This window comes from Pleuronectes platessa, chromosome 4 (genome assembly GCF_947347685.1).
Source record: "Pleuronectes platessa chromosome 4, fPlePla1.1, whole genome shotgun sequence".
Classification (NCBI taxonomy): Eukaryota; Metazoa; Chordata; class Actinopteri; order Pleuronectiformes; family Pleuronectidae; genus Pleuronectes; species Pleuronectes platessa.
The window spans coordinates 11,142,592-11,164,663 of record NC_070629.1 but is presented as its reverse complement, the minus strand read 5'-3'; the positions used below and the strand labels follow the sequence as shown (position 1 = coordinate 11,164,663).

Genomic DNA, 22,072 nt, shown 5'->3' with positions numbered 1-22,072 from the left:
CATGGCTCTAACTTTGATTCAACAGCTGATCCATCAATCTGGCAGTTTTATAAATAGGCACGCACCGAACTTTAAACAGAAACGCAGCTTCAGTGAGTCACACATGAAAGGTGCGCTGGATTTAGCCATGGCTGTCTGGTTATGATAACAATTGATAATTCTGCATGGTAAAAATAAACATTTGCGCTCAAGGTAAAAGATAAATTATTGTATCGCTCAGTGTTTCAAGTATGTGCTTAATACGCAAGGTTCAAATGATACAGCTCCAGAAATTAACATCCTTGATAATAATAAACTATGATGGTCATCTTTATAGTTGATGAGTTTTCGTAAAAAAGCAGGTGAAGAATTTATAGTTTTTACAGACATGAATATTTTACAGTGACAGATGGAGGGAATGAGGAGAAAATGGACGAGAATCTTTTCATGCACAAGCCACAGCAACTCTACATGCTGAGAGATTGGGCTTTGCAGTATGAAAATCTTCTTCAACAAATGTTTTTCCAGAAGCGAGTAACGGTTTAATGGTTTAGGGGGATTTTAATTATAGATTACAACTATGAAATAAGAAGAAACAGAACGACAAAACTGTATCTATAACAGAATAGCAGAGATTGTGACTTCCTTGTGTCTAACTCTGTTCCTTCCACAAACAACTCCCTCCTTCTCCAGAAACTGCAAGCAAGCAGCATTTTCCCCGAGGCGTCATCTGTTGTGCCCACTTGAGTATCCCATATGACTGCGTATATATAATTTAGGACATCATAAATATACAATCCCCCACCAGCTTCCCAACAGACACATGGGCACGAGGATCCAACAACACTTATCACAGTCTGTTGTGCTTGGGAAATCCAGCAGGGCATTGAGGTTTTAGTGGAGTGGCGATGATGTTGTAATGCCTGTGACACGCTATTAATTCAGACTGACAACGGACAGATATCTGGCAGATGGGCCTGAATCCTGGCTTTATGGAGATAAACTATATACCCCCGTCAGGAGAGGAAGGCAGGGGCAACACTGTCTGCGGTATGGTGAGACACTTAAGAGTTTATCCAATAAGTGAAATACATTGTTGTTGTTGCTGGACATGTGTATGATTATCATAGCAGGAGTAAAAGGTCGCCCATTAAGCACTAAAGATTAATCAATAGAGGGTTAGAAGTAGGACACAATCTGTGGGCCCAAGATTGATGCTATCTATATTATCAGCATATATGGAAATATGTAAAATTGCTTTCTACCATATTAATATATAATCTCTCTATATATATATATAATCAGTGCTAAACGTTGAAACGATAGAAACGTCTATTATCTGACCCAGTTTAAGTAGTAATAGAAAATTATTATAACCATGATCCAAATGAATAGGTTTTTCAGTTATTGTTGTGTTGTTTCTAGGGAATCTCTTAACTTCCAAACAAGACTTTTAGCATTAGACAATGTGTTATGTCTATCATATATATATATATATATATATATATATATATATATATATAAAGGACGTATTTTTGTGGAGGAATGTGTGTGCGTCTGCTCCCTCCCAGTTTTTTTCAGGATTGTGTCTGCCCTCTAATGGCCACATGAAGCAACAGCACTTAATCCTATGTATATCATAATAAGGATTAATTCAGCAGTGACAGCAGCTGTGAGAAGCCGAAATGAAAAATGATGGGTACAATCCAAAAAGGTGGGATTTGATGAAAGCATCCAGCTGTCGACACTGACTCTCTCTCTCTCTCTCTCTCTCTCTCTCTCTCTCTCTCTCTCTTTTCGCTCTCTCTCTCTCCTGTTTATTATACAGTGATGAAAGAGGGGTACTGACACAAATTAGTCATAGCATTAAGAAAAGAAACGAAAAAAGGAGAACAGCCAATGAGAGATGTCCTCTTGGTCCCTACGTTGAAAAAAAGAACAGCAAATACGTGTGTCACACATCAACTTTGTCCCCCTTGTTTACATAAACACATGTTACACATGCCCCCCAGTGGAACTGTCCTGCCTGAGTAGCAGGATCACATGCTGTCCTAGAGCAGAGCAGGTAGACACACAGGAAGAGGGGGAAGCATGGTTTTTACGACCCTGCTCTGTCTGCTGTTACTGCGGCCTGGCCTAAGCGCTCTAATGAGATCTCCATTGGACGAGGTAGGTGGAAAGCTGCGGGTGAACAGGAGCACAGCGGTTAGTGATTCCACTGCCTGGGACTTCTGCAAAGTACATTGAACTCTCCCACTTTAATCTGTTTATCATCCTGTGGAAGCCCACGGCCTGGAGAGTCACAGCTGTGTCCGACTGTAGTTACATGATGACTTGTAGAACAACAAACTGTTTGTTGTGTTTTCATTTAGTATTTTTGGATCTCAATTTAGGAACAGATTTGATTGAACTAAATGATGCAGTAGCTAAAAATGTTTGTTCCCTTCAGAAGCTGTTTCCTCACCCCTCCAGTCCTAGAGACACAGTTTATTCTTATGATTCTTCTCCTGATGCCTCTGGTATGTATTCCTATGGGAGTACGAAGACACACATGAGATACAATCAAGAATATTTTAAGTGCTGATACTGTTTGCTGAGAAAAAAGTAACAATATACATGAGAAATGTTCTGGTTTATGTTTCTACTGTGTTCTGTTCTTGTTCTCAGAGGGTGTGCGGCTGCCTCGTTCAGCCGCGATGCCAGATATCACCCACCTGGAGCTGCTGGTGGTGGTGGGACCTGATGTCCAGCAGGTCCACAAGCAGGATACAGAGAGATACACCCTCACCAATCTGAATATTGTACGTCTGAGCAAGAGAAGTAACCTCTGTTATATGGATTACAATGTCCGCTCTTTAAAACAAGGTACTTTGACGTTATTTACTACACTGTAAGGCAAAAAAGAAGGTGTTCTCAATAAACTATGAAGACAAGTGAAAAACAACTAAAGTCTAAGTGAAAAATCGGTTCGGATTTTTGTTCGTTGAAATGTTTTCATATCCAGCTCTAGAGAGTGTGCTGCAACACTATAGTCCCAACACACTGTGAACATCCTGAAATATATTAAATTGACTTATGGACCAATATCCACGCAGGCGTCAGAGCTGCTGCGAGACACGACCCTGGGCGCCAACATGCGTGTGCACCTGGTCCGCATGATCATCCTGTCGGAGCCAGAGGTAAGTTACATCTCAAGTTCACGTTAGAGTCAAGTTCACACGTGAAATCCAAAAGTTCAATAGCTGTAAGTGAAATCTTGATATTCAGACTTAACATGTGTGTAACGATTTGAGAGAATGGAGTACTTCCTCTCTTGTAACTCTGCACCTTCTTCTAGCCAGAGATCCAAATGTCCACCAACATCACGTCATCTCTCAGGAGTGTGTGTGACTGGAGCAGGAGGATAAACCCCTCCAACGACACAGACCCACTTCATGCTGACCTGTTGTTATACATCACAAGGCATGTCGGGGGCATCTATCTGGCTGTGTTACAAGTAGATGTTTCATTATTTATGCATGAGCACACCGTGTTTTACTGTGGATCCTGCATCACAAACAGGTATGACCTGGTGTTGCCTGATGGGAACAAGCTGGTCAGGGGAGTAGCACAGCTGGGCGGGGCTTGCTCCAGTGAATGGAGCTGTGTGATTGCAGAAGATTCAGGCTTTGATCTGGGCGTAACCATCGCTCATGAAATTGGCCACAGGTAGAACAGACTGAAAACTAACACACTTCAATATCTATTTAAAAATGTGCATTACAATTCATTAAACTATGTATTCCCTGTGTCACTCCTCCCAGTTTTGGTATCAACCACGATGGAGTGGGGAACCCCTGCGGCAGGAGTGGCTTCATGATGGCCTCTAACGGAGGCTACAACAGTGTGGATCTGACCTGGTCCCCTTGCAGCAGACAGCAGCTGCTCTCGTTCTTCAGGTGGGTCGACCTGTTCACCGCAGCTGTGCCTGGAAATGTCTCTCATTCATCCGTTGAGTTAATCTTTAATCTATAAGTCACAGTTAAAAGTTATCACCTTAGGCTGGTGGAAGTTTTCACATTTCGAGGACGTTTGATCTGATTTTAGTTCGAAATTCTTATTTATGTTTGTTTGATATGATGAATAATAGTTAGATTATGTTAGATTAAATCAGAATAGGTTAAATTAGATTAGAATATGTTAGGTTGGATTCAATTAGAATAGGTTTGTTTGGATTACAATAGGTTAGTTAAGGTTAGGTTATATTAGATTAGGTTAGATTAGAGCAGGTTCGATTGGAATAGGTTAAACCAGGTCTGTTTGTATTAGTATAGGTTAGGTCAGGTTAGGTCAGGTCATGTTAGATCAGTGAGGTTAGGCAAACTTAAACGTTACTGTCCACAATGTGTTAAATTGTCTTTGACTTTACAGAAAAACAACAACAAATAAAACTGTACATCTGCAGAGCTCAAAGTTCAATCATAGTAAAATACAGTTCAACACACTTATTACAAAGGTTATATAAATTAAAGTAGCTCATACTTTATAATTCAACAATTCAATTGCACTAGGGACAAAAGATTTCTTTTAGATATTTCAGGGGCTTTTTTCGCACCACTCTTATGCTGTACACTTAACCCTAACCCTAACCCTAAATCCAACTGTCATAACAAGCAACAAGTGGTTTGTGAATGAGATGTCAGGTGCGTTGGTTTTCCATCCCCAGTGAAGGGAAGGCTACATGTGTGACAGACCTGCCTGTAATGGGAGGCTCCCTGCAAGACTGGAAACCTGGTCTATACTATGGAGTTGATGACCAGTGCAGAATAGCCTTTGGTAGCACTGCCAAAGCCTGCTCTTTCACCAACCCTGACCTGGTAAGTCCCCTGCAATAACAGCATGGCGCCACCAGGCGTCGCTTCACATGACAAATACACACATAATGACCTCATTTCTATCCATGTGTCCAAAATTGTCTTTCTTTCCCCATCAGCCAGCTTGTCGTGTCCTGTCCTGTCAAATCAACCCTGACGACGACAGCTCCTGCAAACGTCTCCTGGTCCCACTGCTGGACGGGACCGAGTGTGCACCAAACCAGGTACTGCTCTGGGATCACTGAGCCATTTGTGTGCTTTATTTTTTTCCTCCCAAAGTATGATCAACTCTCAGAAGTGGGCACAAGTATGTTATTTTCACGAGGTGCCATCCTCTCCTGCAGTGGTGTCTGAAGGGTCGCTGTGTGTCCCCGGATGAGCTCAGCTCCTCTGTGGTGGTGCACGGCTCCTGGTCCAGCTGGTCCGAGTTCTCCCCCTGTTCACGGACATGTGGTGGGGGAGTCACTCATCGCACACGGCAATGCAACAACCCCAGGTGACAACTGTGTGGCAAGCATCAGTCAAACATATGGCCATCATTCTTTAATATTCTTGTAAAATCAAACGTCTGTGATGCCGTTTTTTTCCAGGCCTGCTTTCGGAGGGAATGATTGTCAGGGTCTGTATATCAAGGCTGAACTTTGTCACCAGCAGGTAAGTTCTGACTGGTTGTGTTTACAGTGAGTCTCCATAGTGTCCGTCAGTACTGTTTGCTGAGTGCAACATCCCACATTTTAATGATTTGTTGTTAGTAGTTTGAAGCCTCCAGAAACATAAGCATTGATGACTCAGATAGCTGAGGATGCAAAGAGGTTAAGAATTGAGCTGGGCTTCCAATCAATTTTAGATAAAGACAGATGTATTTTTTAACGCCTCTTCAGTGGTATTTGGCAAACTAACAATGATTAAAAAGCTGGAAAAGTAAAAAATGCCTTGTTCATCTTATCACCACTGTTGCTGAAGCCATGTAAGGGCACCCAGCTAGATTTCATGGCAGAACAGTGTTCGATGACAGACCTCCAGCCGCTCTACCTGCTCCCGAACACTGCCTCCTTCTACACATGGATCCCTGCTGTAGGCTTTGCACAAGGTGGGCCTGCAGAAAACGTTTCATTTCTATGAGTTAAATGACAGTAACTACACCTGCTACACCCCCCCCCCCCCCCCCCCCCCGTGTAAATTGTGCTTAATGTCAAAACCAGGGGATGAGCAATGCAGATACATGTGCCAGTCAGAGGGAGAGAACTTCATGGTGAGCCGTGGCTCTCAGTTTGCGGATGGGACTCGCTGTGAGTCAGACACTCCGCCTCCCTTCGGCTCTACAGCTGCTTGTCTGAGAGGGAAATGCCAGGTAGCGATGACTAAGCAAAGCATGCTGGAGAGCAGATGCAGTTTTACTCTTTCACATTTATTTTTAAAAAAAATCTCTGTTCACTGTTTGTCTCTGATCAGCTGTTTGGCTGTGACGGTGTGCTGCATTCTGGGAAGGTGTGGGATGAGTGTGGGGTGTGCGGTGGAAATGGATCGTCCTGCACTTTGACCTCTGACTCCTACACTGCTGGTCAGGCCAGAGGTAACAGCAGCGTGTAATTACCAAACACAATCAGTCCCAGAAAATGAATTGATTTAAATCATTACAAGCACTGTGCATGTTATTTGCTTTAAAATAGCATTTTCTGAATAATTTTGATGGCACACTGACTTGAAGCAAGGAGGATGGAGCGGTTTTCATTCCCACTCCTCACCCTGAACGCCTGTTCTTGCTCTGTGTAACTTGAGTGAGCAGGATATGTGAGAAGTAAGGAACTGAGTGATAGAGTCACCATTCAAAAGTGTCAGAACCAGGCCCAGCAAGTTCAAGGGTAATACTGAATGCAGATCAGCTAAAAAGACTTAGAAGTGATTATAGAGTTTGCTGGATAAGCTACAGCAGCAGCTCTTCTGATTCAAGAAGCCGGGGATCATGGGTAAAATACACTGTTGTGTTTTAGTTCAGTGACAGTCAGAGCTCTGGTTAACACACTGATAGATTTAACTTGTTCTTGACATGAAAACTAGTTCATCACTCGGACGTGCAGCCCATCAGAATGAATCACCACATGTGAAGCTGCAGAGGGCGCTGTTGCTCTGATTCCTACCTAGTTCTCTTCACATTATACTCAAAAGGGTGTGTGAGCACAACCCCCCAAAATGACATCCTCTGCATACAGATCAAGACACATCCCTGTTCAAACAGTTTGTCGACTGGTGCGATGCTCACTACCTTCTTGTGAACGTGAAGAAAACTGAGGGAATAGTCCAGTACTCATTCACAACGCACCCATAAACCAGGTCTCAACATATAAATACCTCTGTGTCCACGATGATAGCTCTCCTACGGGGCATGTACATGTGGAAAATCTTTGCTCTTGTTAACAGCAGAGGATGTATTTCTCTAGGTTACAATGTTATGTCCCCGTTCTATCAAATTAGAGAGTGTAATTTGCTACGGTATAAAAGTATGGTCTGGTAATTTGTCAGCACAGTTAAAGTCTAAGCCTGTACGCGTCATTCAAACGGCCGTGACGATCGTAGGAAAAAGAGATCAGTTCTATTTCCAGTCGTGACATGAAAAATCTCTGCTTAGAGACGCACGTTCATATAATAAGACACGTTGCCCTCATGGTGGTTCAGGATGCCACAATGCAGACTGAACCGGTACAAGAATCCCTTTATCCTCTATCAAAATACTAAATAACAAGTAGGAGAATTTTGTGATGTATTTATCTCTATCTATTTATGTTTTTAAGTTCACTACTGTCCCTGGTATTCTCTTATCACTGACACCACTGCCCACCACTGGTTTACACCAGACATATGAATGTTTGCACGTTCTCTACACACGTCTGAATGTACGTACTTGTGTGTGAGGGTATGTGTATTGTGATACATGTAGGTTCTGACGTTTTGTATGATACAGTGGCCTGGAGCCCAAGACAAGTTTCCCTGTGGGACAATAAAGTATACCTTACCTCACCTAACCTCACCTTCTCTTACCTTACCTCACCCCACCTCACCTCACTTTACCTTACCTTACCTTACATCACTTTACATCACCTTACCTAACATTACCTCACATCACCTCACCTTACTTGTCAAATGTTTCAGTTTTATCTTAATGTTGATTTAGCATCTTTTGGGCTGCAATTTCAAAGTTTTCTCGTGTGATCTGAGCACTTTTTTGAAAACTATTTTCTAGACAGAATGCTTAGTCAGTTCATCACAAAAGTTATCAATAATTAACTGATAATCATAGTTACATCTCTAATATCTCTACTGTTTTCACCGAGTTATAATTCAGTGCTTTCTGTTTCAGAGTACACCACCTTCCTCTCTGTGCCAGTGAATGCCACGCAGGTTCATATTGTAAACAGGGCGCCTCTCTTCACTCACATTGGTGAACGTCATCACTTTACAAAAATGTCTATGTTTCTACAACAGGTGTCACAGGACACACTAAAACTTATGGTTGTTATTTGACGTCTGTGTCCTCAGCTGTAATGGTTGGGAGTCGGTACGTTGTGTCCGGATCCGGCAGCATGGCGCTGAATACGACCCACCCCTCCCCATTGGATGACAACCACCTAGAATACCGTCTTAACCTGACCCCTGACTTTTTGCCTGCGATGGAGGAGCTGCTGCTGCCTGGACCGCTGCAACAGGAGACATTCGTACAGGTAAGGACACGCAATAAGAATAAATCTAAATTCAAAGGTTGCAGCTTTAACTTATACAGTGCGAACAGATGTTAAAACATACTCCAAAAACTGAAATGGAAAATCCCATGTGCCCAACTTTTACACCGATTTTTCTCTTTTCAGGTTTATCGCAAATATGGAAAAGAATATGGCGAGAAGACAAATCCAAACATTAGTTACCAGTTCTATCTTCCCAACAGAAACAGGTACTCGACAACTGTCACACCTAAAGGCAAATGGGCTGTCTTTACAACACCCTGCTCTGTCTCCTGTGGATCTGGTAAGTCACTGTTTATCAAAAGTCAAAATGAAAAACACAAAATAAGAGTATACAAGTTACAGCAACATTTTCTGTGGCTGGTGCCTTTTTAAATTCACAGACTGGCTTTCTTGTTTTAGGAGTCAGTGGTTTTGAATGAAAGGAGAACGTGTGTAATAGTGTGTAGCAATAATTTAGCAACCGTTTTCTATCCCCTCTGTTACAAGGACTCTGAAGTGTTGAATATGTGTTGAATATGTCATTGCACAGTACAAGTACATGTACAATGAAATGCAGTTTAGCATCTAACCAGAAGTGCAAAAAAAGGCAGTAAAGTGCAGAGTATTGTGCGTATATAAAGTGGAATGTAAATAAATAAGATATGTACAGTAAGAAATATATATGGAATAGTACAGTATTAACAGGTATTGTATGATATAATAACTATGAGCAGTAAGAAATATATATGGAATTGTACAGTATTAACAGGTATTGTATGATATAAGAACTATGAGCAAGATAAATAGTAGTAAAAAAAGTAACAGTGTAGTGCAAATGTACAACATTTTACATACATGATCCATACATGATGCTCTCTTGTACGTACATTTCCTGCCCTGCATCTGAAATGTAAACACCTGCCCTAGAACAGAAATCATGTATTGTACGATTGTGGATGTCCAACTAATATTCTTTTATTTGCAGGTGTACAGACACATATATATGTCTGTGCAGATGAAGATAGCAAAAGCCATTTGGAGGAACACAACTGTGAGACACCTAGGTCGCATGTACCGCGCCAAACGATCTGTCCGCTCTCACCCTGTCCCCCGGGGTACGTTCACGTCGTTTCAGTTTGTTTTCATCTGGGCTGACATACAGTTACAGCTCAGCACAAATAGGTTGACAGAAAAATGTCCTGTTTCACAGTTGGGAAAAAGGGAAATATGGGCCCTGTAGTGCCTCCTGTGGTGGAGGAGAGAGGGTGCGTACTGTGAGATGTGTTCAGAAACAAGGATCTGATGTGGTGACTGTCCCAGATTCTGAGTGTTCTCCTGACACAGCGCCTCCTGCTGTGGAAAGATGCAACCTACAATACTGTCCTGCCAGGTATGACGTCTGTAGTGTTGATCATTGGGAGTAGTGGGTCAAATAACTTCCCATGACCACAGAATATGAAGGGGTCCAGGTGTTACCCAGTTTGAACAACAGCACTCACACATGTTGACAGATGGCGTGTATCAGAACCAGGGGAATGTTCAGCAGTGTGCGGGCCAGGACAAGCCCAACTGAATGTGTCATGCGTCCGTCCAGAAGCTGGTCAGGATGTTGAAGTGGATCACAGCTTCTGTTCAAAGCAGATCAAACCTCCTGTTTCGGTGCCATGTGTGGTGGACGTTTGTCCCATCGGGTGGGACACTGAGGGAGAGGTAAAGTTAAAAATGACTCAAATCTGACTCTTATTCCAAAATGAATCATCTTTAAACACAGCTCTACTTTTCCAGTCCCAGCCCGTGCTGAAGTCCGGTTTGCTGCCCCGCTCCAGACAAGCTCCTGTGTATGTTTGGAGCCCTTCAGTCAGCCAGTGCTCAAAGACCTGTGGCAATGGTAAGAGGAAATAATATATAATTGCCTTCATTTAGAGATTGCATGTCCTCATCAGATAAGGTATCATGCAGGAACCCTGCAGGTGTGGTTTTCCTGTGTGGACCATCAGAGCAGACTGGGGGTGCCGGACTTCCGCTGTGATGCTTCTTCCAAACCTTCTCCCCAGTCTGAGATCTGCAGCCCCTCTCCCTGCCCTCCCATGTGAGAAACCCCAATCTCATATTTACCTGTAGTGCACACTATTCTATATGGGAATTTAGAGGAAGAGGAAACAGGGATTTAACAAATGCCAGCAGTAAAATATTTCTAACTACCAGGTGGCGCTCTAAGCAAGGAGTCTGCAGTGTAACGTGTGGAGGAGGGGTGGCCAACAGGGTGTTGTACTGTGCTCTGGAAGCAGGAGAGGAGGAGGAGGTTGTGGAGGATTCAGAGTGTAGTGACTCTCTCAAACCCACATCAGTGGTTTCATGTAACACCCACATCTGCCCAGCAAGGTGAATCACACACGCACACACAAACACACACACACACACACACACACACACACACACACACACACACACACACAGACACACACACGTATACACACACACACACACTCAAAGACAGACACACACACATACACACACCTCCCCAAATAAAATGATCTCACCACCACTTTCACTCATCCAGGTGGAAGTTGTTCAGGACGTCCCCCTGCTCTGTGTCCTGCGGATTGGGCGTAGCTAAGAGGGTTGTGTCCTGTGTCCAGTTTGTCCATGGCAAGGAGAGTGTGGTGCCAGTGGAAAACTGCCATGAAGTGGTCAAACCGGCCACCACGGTGCCCTGCCTGGTGCAAATCTGCACCTTTAGGTGGGAGGTGAAGCCGTGGAGCCAGGTACTTTCACAGGAGACAGAATGGCCTCAAAATGTGATGATTAAATTGTATTAGAATAGATCTGATGATTTGTTGGATTTAGTCAACTGACTCAACATGTCAATCACTTGTTAATCATTCTGTGGTACCTGCTTCTGGGAGATTTACTGCTTTATATATCACTCTAGATTAAATAACTTTGGGTTTTGAGCCATTGGTCACAGAAAATATAACGTTTGTGTCTGCACAAGATATCATAAGGCGTCATTGGTTGCAGTCTTAGATAAGAGAAAATGTCAATACCCCTATGCCACCTGAATACTGCTTATTATGTGATATGATGCATGATTTTGCTGATGCAGTTTCCCAAGCTTACTTCCCATGTTGCATTCCTCCACCAGTGTTCAGTACCCTGTGGATATGGGATCCAGTCCAGACCGGTGTCCTGCCTGGGCCCCTCCAAGCCAGAGCCCCTCAGCCCTCTGCTTTGCATGCATATGCCCAAACCCATCACCATCCAGGGCTGCAACAGGGGCAGCTGTGTAGATGTGGCGCCCACCGCCGCCGCAACGCAGGCTGTCCCGATGGTTGACCTCACAGATGGGCCTCTGCTGTCTCCTACAAGTCAAACAGAGGCCATTGATTTCCCACAAACCACCACGGCAGCCATCCCAACCCCTAGAGGCATAAGCTCTTTGACTGCCGACCCATTTGCAGTGCGAATTGGTTGCAGATGCAGGGTTAACGGTGTGTGCTCTTTTCCAGGTGCATGTGGACAGCTACTCCTGGAGGAATCAGGCACAGTGGATTTGAAAAACGTAGCCAACCGCTGCACAGTTTCCATAGGTCGACCTCTGGATGAGGTTATTCACATTAGAGTGGAATCCAGCTCCTTGAATTGCAGAAAAAGTATGTTTTTTTTTTAAATATGCAAAGGATGTCACTTCCTGTGCTATGACTATTGCACCAAAATAACTGCCTGTACCTATGTGCATGTGTCCCTGCAGAGGAGTCTGTGGCATTTTTTGACCGATTGGCATTTGTAAGGAAGTGTGAGCAGGTAGCAGGTAGTGAGCTGACCACGAGAACCAACGTCCTTCTGGTTCGTCAAAATATGCTCACTCCTGGAAGTGGAATTGTCTTCAGCTACACGTCACAGAAAAACCTGAAGAGGAGCCACCATCAGGGTGAGACAGCGTGTTCGTTCTCTGTGTGCAGAGCTGCACTAAAGAAAGAAACCCAGGATGTAATGTCAAAAAACACGAAGATGTTTAATGAAAGAAGATGTTTCACTGGCTATTAGAATGGATGCAACTATAAGGAAAATGCGTCAAATGTGGGAGCCCAGTGCAACAAAAAGGTTCAAAACTGATGGTTGATATATGTATAACCTGAACACTCAGTGAAGCTGAAATACAACTCCCCATAAAAACACCATAGAACTGAATCTGTTGCTAATATTGTTTCCAAAAAAGGTTCATGTTTTGATCTTTACGTATAACACTCATACAGGTGTTCATATGTAATTTGTTTACACGTTTGCTTTTACAAAAGGTTAAGTGGTCTTTTCTCCACAGACTGTGACATTCAGCTGTTCTCCCCCAGCGGTGACTTTGAGAACCCGACGACTTCCAGCACCAACCACACCTGTCGAGTGCTCATCAACGCCCCTCCCTCCGTGAAGATCAGAGTCCAAGCACTGCACATTGGATTAGCATTTAACGCCACCAACTCGCAGTCTACATACATTATGGTGCGGGCCAGCTTCTTTAACTTGTGCTGTTGTTTCAGTGTGCTCCAAAGTGCAAAGGAAAAAGTGCAAGTGTAATAACTACAGGGATATTTTGTCTTTTTTTGTTGTTCAGATCCGGGACATGGACATCTTAAAGACCAACGTGTTCAAAGGTCAACAGCTGTTTGTTTGGCATTCCTCTGGAAATATGGCAGAGATTGAGTTTCACGGAGACTACCTCCATTCTAAAGGAAGCTTCAGAGCGGAATATTCCTTTATCAGTCGTGGATATTAATTTATAAAAAACACCTGGAAGAGGGTTTGATTTTTATGTCTCACATATCTTTGGTTTAAAATATGTATTTAAATGTATATGGTTAGAGAACAAAATCCTTCAAAACTTGATTTTCATACTTCTGTGATAATTATATTGACATGAATAAACAAAACAAACCAAAACACTCGACAGTCAAGCGAGGACAGTGTCATTCTAGAAACTGGTTAAGTATAAATAAAGGAAAGGAAAAATAAAACTATTACATTTAGCAAATTGTGTCCATTTAAATTTCAAATGGCTATAACACAATATGTTAAAATATAGAATTCCCATCACAGAGATTTACTTCTCCTTTCAAAGGCAGTGCATTAACCGTCAGACATTCCCACTCTCTTCCCACAATCCATCGTTAACAGGTTTCCCCCTCAGCTCCAACACACTCAGTACATTGTGAGTTGATGCCAGTGCGGCGCTCTGCCAGCGACTCAGTTCCAGCTCCTGTGCGCCGCAGTGGGACACAAACACAACGGCAGGATCCAGTATGGGATCACTGCTCGGCTTTGGCCGTGTCTTCCAGGAGTGCCCTCATGTCCAACAGAGCCTCCTCTACGGCCTGGGCAAACTTGGCAGCGTGTGTCTCCTCACAGCTGTTGAAGGCCGTGATGGCGATGTTGATGTGCTCATCCATGGGATTGTAACACACTCCATAGCCATCTGGCACCACTGGACCAAAGCACATCACGCAGTCTGTCTTGGAGCCAACCTGGACACGCAGAAGGGAGAGAGAGATGAGGGCAAATACTCCGACAAACTAATTTGATGGCAGATAATCGTTTGTTCAGTAATAATAAACTGTTTGTTTTCTTAGATGCAAATTTACCTGGCTGGTGGAGAGATTATAATGCTGAGCCACAGCAAAAGACGTATCCATGAATATCTCAGGCATGGAGGTCAGGTCATTAATACCCTGGATCTTCAGCCCGAGGAGGTGTCTCTCTATGGCTTGTCCATGAATCGCCTAACAAAAAAAAGGTGGAATATGTAGAACTGAAATTAATCTGATGATTTCTGAAAAAAAAATAACATTATATCGATGGAGCCCAAGTCTGACCTTGTAAGTGTTGTCCTTGTGCATCTGAACGGCCTTCTGCAGCAGCTCCAGCCTCTCTGTGTTCTGTTGACAAGGTATTTACTGTTCAGTCAGAGCTTACATGGTTTTAAATTTACATTCATTGAGAAAAGTCTCGTGGTTCAACAGCACCTGTTTAGCTGGGTCTTGCATTGCCTCGACAAATTTTGACGACTCAATAGTAGTTGCAAGAATTGCATCCGTTCGGCCATATTTGAACATTCGTAACGATGCACTCTCATATGTGGAGCAGCAAATATTATACATCCTGGAATTCAGAAATAACAGGATGTAAATGCAGTTAATTTCATGTCAGGATCATTTTCAACTGCGGAAACTTCTTTCCTACCTGAAGTAGGCAAGCTGAAGAGCCATTTGCACAAATGCATCTGGACTCAGCTTATGTTGCCATGGCACATTTTTACCAAAATGAGAAAACATAAGCACCTTCACATCCAAGTCGTGCACCATTCTAGTCAAATGAAACAAAGAAAGATGAGCAAGTTTCACAAAATCCTAAAAGCTGAGATGCTAATAATTATCATGACGGCACCTAACATACATGTTCATGTTTTGTTTGGCATTCTCAATGTCTCTCTTGACTTCGGGTGTTATGTTAAAACGCAGCTTCTGAGGCATCTGCAGAGGAACCATGGGGGAGCGCACTATTTCAGTCTTCTGCCTGTTGAGAAAAGGTCAAATGGTGAGTTAATTTGAAAAGGGACAAAACGTGTATCTAAAAACTGAATGAAACTCACATGTATTTAACAACGTAGTCCACGAGAAACACGATGGGTGGACCCTCAGCGGGTGCATGTTCGTACACCAGCCCACACGTACCGTCTTCACCAACTATGAACTGTGGATGATGCAGGTGCCTTTAAATTCTCAACCACCACCAAACTCCAGTTCATGGTTTTATATTTGAAGTCTCAATCTGACCTGTAATGTCTTATCAAACCAGCGGTTGCCGCTGTTCCAGCGAGCTCCTCCTCCATGTAGCATCTGCGCTGCCACGCGACTCTGATACAGCTCATCGGACACACGCGGCATCGGGGCGTCCAAGCAAACGGTGAAGATGCTTTTCTGGATGGCACGCACTGACTCCTTATTCGTCTTATCTGAGGGGGAATAAAATGGCTTTAAAAGTACTAAATTATATTTCCCCTGAAATGTGCTTTAAAATTAGAAAATCCATCTAGCTGATACTAAAGCTGCTTTCAGACATGCACTGAATTTCTCACATTTTCCAGAATTTTTTAAACAAGCTGTATGTCAGACCACACATTTATTAGTTAGTCGCTCTGGACATTTTCTAAAAAGAATTATGTTAGTCCCCCAAGTTAAATAAATGGAAAATGTGAGCCCATTAGACAGAAGCAAAACTAAAAATACAAGAATCCAAATATCTCAGGAAGAAAAAGAGGAGCCATACATAAAGAAGATGCCGACAAATGTGTTGAATTGGAAACACAACCAGGTTTGAGAGCTCATAGTGATAAGGGCCAATGTGGGTGTGGATGTACTGTAAACTAAAACGTGATTTCCACAGCAGAATTTATCCATAATGTCTTGCCTCCTGCATGTTCTACTCAGACATTTTCCTCTTGTTCCAGAGTCCATGTCTGATAACAGCTTACGGTTTACCCCTCCTCTGCTCACCTTTGATCAGGTTGTTGTAGGCTTTGCCCCAGGTGTTGCGGTGCTGTGACGTAAGGATGCCAATCGGCTCTTTGTTAGTTTGCAAAGACGAGTTCCAGATCTTCTCCAGCTGCATGTAGATCTGATCTACTGTCAGTGCCGTGCCATCGCTGTTGTAAACGTCCAATACAAAGAACTGAAGGAGACAATAGCAATGTCAGGGTCATGCAGCCACAGAGCCAGTATTTATAAACCACTGCACCAATGATAATGGCATACTAAAATGAGCTTATGATGACCATCTGCCATCTAGAGTACCTGGAAGTTGTGGACCACAGTGATGTGAGATGGAGGGGTTTTCCCGATGGAGTGGTTTACAACGGTGTCTCTCTTTGGGCCGGGGACACGACAGGAGGACAATACTTGGTAGTACTGATCCATACAAAGTGGCTTCCCACTCAGGTACTCCACAGGCAGGGTGTCACTGTGACACAGCACCGCAAATCATCCATTTGTAGTTTTTTTGACATCAATGACAAAGAGATTTGTCTGTTACAACAGCTTGTTTTGGCTTCAGTCAAACTCACGTGTCAATCATTTTTTTAAAGTCCAGAACTCCTGTGATCAGTCTGGCAGCAAATCTGCAGAGAAGAGATATACATTTGTCTTTGTCAACCACCTGATCTCCTCTTGTTTACTTCAACAAGTAAATTCAAACTGTGTCACTAGAATGATTAGTTTATTATACCCTGCATACTTCAAATTCAACCCTTGGCTTCACTGCAGTATTTCATTATGGGGCCGACGTATTCACCATATCCAACAGGTCACAGAGGTCAAAAACAGCTGAGCCACGGTGTGGGCAGCCAGAGCCCTTTAAATAGCCAGCATGTGGAGGGAAGCCTGCGCAAAGGTCAGCTAGAACATCCAGCCTCATGTAAGCTTGTTTATACTTTTGCTTCAGCGTGAAGAAAAATCACTTTTGGAAACAACTTAATGACTTCTGCTTATCATTGGATTTCACTGTAAAACCCATATTCAGGGAGCACCACAAATTGGCAGCATGCCTTAAAAGTCTTTTTTTTGTGTTTTGTTTAGTCAGAGCTTAGCAACTGTGGTGGCTGGTCCTCGATATGGACGATGCTTTCTCACCTCATCTGTCCTTGGCGATCGCTGAAGCGCATGCGCGGCAGGACAACCCCGGGGCTGGTGTAGACCGCCACCGGCATACGGCAGTCCAGATAGGCCGACTGCATCCACCACTCTGACAGCTACGTAAACACAGCAGTGGTAAGAAAGTAGAATTCATGACGTCTGATACAACAACAGACTACTTCCTGTAGAAGAGTTTACATGAACTCATCATTAACCAAACTGCAACGGAAGCAGGAGTCAGACTACACACAGCCACATAGACCTCGCTGCAAAATAAAAAGTCTGGGTGTACACAGGATCTTTATCCTGACTCAGCAGCAGGGAGGCTTTAGTTTAATTTAGTAAAGATACTTTATAAAAAAACAACATGTATCCTCTGTGTCCACCCACTATATCAAAAATGCTAAATAAGTCCAGATATCTACCCAGTTTTCTGTCTTGCGTGCCCGTCGCTCCAGGCCTTTCTGCAGCCTCTCTCCCACACCACCCTTCAGAAACTCTGCCACCAGCTCCTTGGTGTGTTCCAGCTCCTCCTTGCTGACAATGGGCTCCAGAGAGGCCAGGTACTGCTCGCATGTCTGCTTCAAGGGCGGCACCGGCAGCTTGGGTAAATTCTCCTGGTGCACCAGGGACCTCTGTGGGATCTGTGTCACCGATCTGAGCAGGCGACACGGCTTCACCACACCTGGCCGGAGCTGGAACACATAAACTGGATGAGCACAAACTCTAAACTAAACTTTAAACTGATGGTTAAAACTAAACTACTGATGTAGAGTCAGAGTGTAGTACAATAAGACAGGAACCAGGATGTGTTAATGCTTTGTCTGCTTTAACTTTGATTATCTGCTCTCACTGAGTAGTGAATGTTTTGGTGATTGTGATTCAGCTGTTTTCAATGAAAGCTGGAATATTGCAGCATTTCACTAAATGTTTTGATGTAATATGAAAAAATAGGGTAGGACTCGATAAGTATTCTCTTCTTCCTACTCCTTTACAGACATGTTTTATTCCTTTAGAACATTTGTTATTGAAGTTCACTATTTTGCTGTGCCATTTTCTTACCTACTTATATATATGTATTTCTATATTTATTAAAAACATGTTAGAAATAAAACCTGTCCCCTCTGCCCTTACATATTACTTTAAAAATATGAACTACTCTTTGCTTAAATATAGTAACTGACTTCCTGGCAAAAACATGGCTCAGTGCATTGATATAAAAGTGTAATTTAATCTCAGTGATAACTGCTCCAGCAAGATGATTAATGGGACTCTATAGACGGACACTGCCTCACAAATCCAGGTGTCAACATGTTGTTAAATGTTTACTGTACACGATCGGAGCCTCAAAGGGCAAATGGCCTCAAGTGAGAGGACAGGACTCAGTTATTTACTAAATATGTATCAGGATGAGTTGATCTGGTGAAACGTGACACAGTCGTACTGTTGCTTTGAACACACTGCTGTGGACTGTGCCATCTTAAAAATAGCAGGTTGACACAGTTGAACCTTTGGAATGACAACTACAACAAACACATGAAACCAGAAGTAGTTCTGTGCTATCATGATCACTGCTGTGTACCAACATTAAAGCCATAGTGTAGAATTATGATTAGATTTGTATAATGGAACAGGAGGGATTTCACACTTATAAACTGAGTAACAATGGGAGTTCAAATTAATCTCCAACGTTCACATGAGTGGGCATATTTATTTTTGGTCAAGTTTCCAGGTGTAACGGAACTTCCGGTGCACGATAAAAAAAATAAAAGTGTTATTTAAACCGTAGCTTGCAGCGTTAATAGTATGTTTTTGACCGTAAATGCCACAATCACTATTACAAAATAGCAATACAGCTCTGAGTTGAGCTATGTAGACGACAATGCTAACACTGTGGCACAGTTTCCGATGTCCTCTTTGCAGCATGCGCATTGAGCTAGCGTTATGCTAACGGCTAGGCTAACATTAGGTCAAATATCACATAGAAAGGCAGAGAGACACTCGATAATAAAATAATAAAACACTGCCTTTACTAGCATGGCAACGAACATAAGAACGGCCTGTAGCTGTGGAAACATTAGTTTGACTTGAACCTAAACATCGTCATATTGTTGTTGTCCTGTTGCTGCGCCCCACCCCCTTAACTCAGCCTTGTGTTACCATGAAGCTAAACACAAGCACACCACACAGTTCGACACTAACAACCCACTCACCCCGGCTCGGACTAACACGGTCCACATGCTGGCGGACAGACGCGCTAAGGTCTCGGACTGTCCCGGGGAGTGTGGATGGTGGAGCCTCGGGCTGACATGTCTCAAGGACAAGCTCAGTCACCGTCTATTCTCAGCTGAGAGGGGCTGTTTCCCCCCCCCCCCCCCCGACCCACCGAGCTAACACACAGCTCCTCTGAATGTCACGCTTTCATCTGTGGACTCTGCTACATGTGCGACTGCTGCTTTAAACTGGCGATCACAACATGTCCCTGCTGTGTAAAAGCCTCGTTTCGTTTCCCTGAGGAACAAATACATCATTGTCATGATAGAAACTATTAATAAACGACTATTCATTCGTTTTTCTTGTGGCATAGTCCAACAGTTTATATTATATTAGTGTAAGAATGATAATTTCAAAATAAGAGTGCAAGGTCACCATATACCCCACTCATGTGGCCTATCTATTATATAGCCACTCTTAACAATATAACAGGCTTATAATAATTCATAACATATTGTAATTTAAAGCCAACAAATCAGAAGTGTTTTTAAATGATGTTATTTTTTATTGACTGATAAAAGAATACATTTACAGGCTGATGATTATCTGTTTGGTGCATGAGGCTGCACAGCTCTCTAGAGGCCACATGGTGGCGCTCGTCAAACATCTATACAGAGAAACAGCGGCAAACTCATTCCTTCAGGAAATGTACAAACCAAAGCCAGACTCCTCCAGCCCCATGCAACTACCCACCACACACATCAGTTTAAATTAAAGGTGCATTTAATCTTAAGTCATATGAATGGACACTTGGAGTGTTAATGCGTAAAAGTCATTCAGAATGATTGTGAGTGCTCTGTACATCAACATTTTCTTCCCATAACAGAAGACAGAGAGAGAGAGAGGATTGCAGTCGTGTCATGGTTTATTTGAATGCAATAAAATAGGCAATACAAAGAAAAATCAGTCATACAAATCAAAACGCCTCGATGGCTCTGGTCCAGCCGCTGCCTGTCAACAGTGTGTGTTTTATACAGATTGTTTGCGCGGCGAATATTTGCTCAAGGTCCGTCTGCTGCCAACTCACAAAGTCAGAGAGTCCACCTGAGCCCAGCACTGAGATCAGGTTGGAGATGTTCGTGCTGTCCGAGTCTGAATAAGAGTCATCGTCACTCCTCATTCTCTTACATGGCACCTGCCCAAAGTCTGGTAAATAAAACTCTGGATCAACAATGTGATAACTTGTGTCCATCTTTCGCTTCTTGGCGTAGCAGTGCGCGCCCTGCGGCTGTTTCGGCTGCGCGCAACAGTCTGAGTGGAAGTATCCATTGGTGACAGTGGTCACCACATGCGTGTCCAGGTCGAGCACCGTCTTCTGGTTGGCCTGTGTGTTGGGGACAGGTAAGTCCCAGGATGATTTGTCCGCACAACTCCAACAGGCTTCAGGAACCATGAGCTCAGAGTCGCTTGCTGGAACCATTGCGCACGCTGATGCGTCTTGGTGCGCCAGCTCTGCAGGCTGGCCGCCGGGCTGGTGCGCTCCGCAGTGCCAAGTGTCCGACTCAACCCCAGTAAAGTTGCAGTAGAAGTCATCGGCCAACTCCGTAAAGCTCCCGGTCAATTCGAGGTATTCTTGCCTGTCACGGTCTGCGGCCACGTCCTCATAGTGCTGCGTCCTCTGCGCCTGCGACAAGTTTTTGCTCATGTAAAACTGCCTGGCGTTTCGCAGTACGTACGTTACCAGCAAGTTCTTGTGGAGCTTGATGCCTCCTCTCTGCGTCCTGGAGCTTTGGATTTTCCTCAGTGAAATGGAGATCAGATTCTGTGCGTCGAATGCACACTCCATCCTCAACCGGGCCGCCCGCTCTCTCCTCTAACACTCTAAAATCGTGGGTTTGCTCGCTGGAGTTATATTCATGTGTTTAGTGGAGATTCCTACTGGATTCGTGTAGACTGTGTCCATAGCTCTCCATGTCTTCCCAGTAAGGGCATGGACTTGCAACTCTCATCTTTCCTTGCCACGCCCTCACGTAGACATTGTCCAATGAGAGGGAGGCGGTGCTTCTGTTATACGCAAATATCACCACGAGCCTCGTTCATGATGCACGCAGGAGCGGGCATGCTGCATTTCACTAAATATGTCCTGGGCTTTTTAAATCTCAGTGCGGACAAAAATCATTAGACTTCGCTGTCCGCGCAGAAGTAGAGTGGAATAGAATAAAGTGGAGGGGACCAGAAAAACAGAGACATGGAGAAGCATAGAATAGAGTACGCAGTAATAACACAGAACAATGTTATAGACTGAGCCATTTAGTATAGTAGTGCTGTAAAATAAAGAGTCACAGAATAGACCAGGGAAGACTAACCTAATAGAACAGGACAGAACAAAAAGTAAAGAATAGAAAAGAGAGTAATAGATGGAAGGAAAAGAGGAAAAGAAAAAACAGGAGTTGAAAAGAAAAGACTTGATTTCAATAGCAATATAAAATAATAATAATGAAATAGTCGAGTGAACAATTCAGTAGTAATAGAATAAACAAGAGAATAAAAGAATAGTATAAAACAGACTAACAGAATAGAAACAAACAGAACCGAGGAATGGAATAGAATAGAACAGAGAGTAATATAGTAG

General features: G+C 43.4%; 3 protein-coding genes across 4 annotated transcripts; 1 reads left to right on the top strand and 2 right to left on the bottom strand.

The window, feature by feature from the left end:
• Positions 1-1,960: 1,960 nt before the first annotated feature.
• adamts13 (ADAM metallopeptidase with thrombospondin type 1 motif, 13) lies at positions 1,961-13,485 on the top strand. 2 transcript variants are annotated; one of them, XM_053420693.1, is made up of 29 exons: positions 1,961-2,148; positions 2,432-2,498; positions 2,647-2,780; positions 3,075-3,158; positions 3,317-3,441; positions 3,541-3,687; positions 3,783-3,917; positions 4,685-4,835; positions 4,952-5,056; positions 5,177-5,328; positions 5,423-5,486; positions 5,796-5,922; positions 6,035-6,183; positions 6,285-6,405; positions 8,188-8,268; positions 8,367-8,548; positions 8,693-8,849; positions 9,534-9,663; positions 9,759-9,938; positions 10,060-10,258; positions 10,334-10,436; positions 10,508-10,637; positions 10,754-10,930; positions 11,109-11,313; positions 11,694-11,976; positions 12,058-12,201; positions 12,300-12,479; positions 12,870-13,045; positions 13,158-13,485. In XM_053420693.1, the coding sequence occupies exons 1-29, from the start codon at positions 2,071-2,073 to the stop codon at positions 13,317-13,319; spliced, it is 4,128 nt and encodes a 1,375-aa protein (XP_053276668.1). In that variant the 5' UTR covers positions 1,961-2,070; the 3' UTR covers positions 13,320-13,485. The 2 variants fall into 2 exon arrangements, with proteins under 2 accessions (XP_053276668.1, XP_053276667.1); XM_053420692.1 differs by having other exon boundaries at positions 2,429-2,498.
• LOC128438215 (carnitine O-acetyltransferase) lies at positions 12,540-19,637 on the bottom strand. The gene is made up of 14 exons (XM_053420694.1): positions 19,440-19,637; positions 17,652-17,921; positions 17,224-17,342; positions 16,659-16,712; positions 16,390-16,555; positions 16,093-16,267; positions 15,373-15,551; positions 15,189-15,289; positions 14,993-15,112; positions 14,780-14,902; positions 14,563-14,698; positions 14,413-14,475; positions 14,182-14,319; positions 12,540-14,064 (listed from the first exon to the last, which is right to left on the bottom strand). Exons 1-14 carry the CDS (start codon positions 19,464-19,466, stop codon positions 13,849-13,851), a joined length of 1,887 nt encoding a protein of 628 aa, XP_053276669.1. The 5' UTR covers positions 19,467-19,637; the 3' UTR covers positions 12,540-13,848.
• A 710-nt stretch (positions 19,638-20,347) lies between these two features.
• Positions 20,348-21,481, bottom strand: LOC128438213 (immediate early response gene 5-like protein). Its single transcript, XM_053420691.1, has one exon. It carries the CDS (start codon positions 21,284-21,286, stop codon positions 20,417-20,419), a length of 870 nt encoding a protein of 289 aa, XP_053276666.1. The 5' UTR covers positions 21,287-21,481; the 3' UTR covers positions 20,348-20,416.
• Positions 21,482-22,072: the final 591 nt, after the last annotated feature.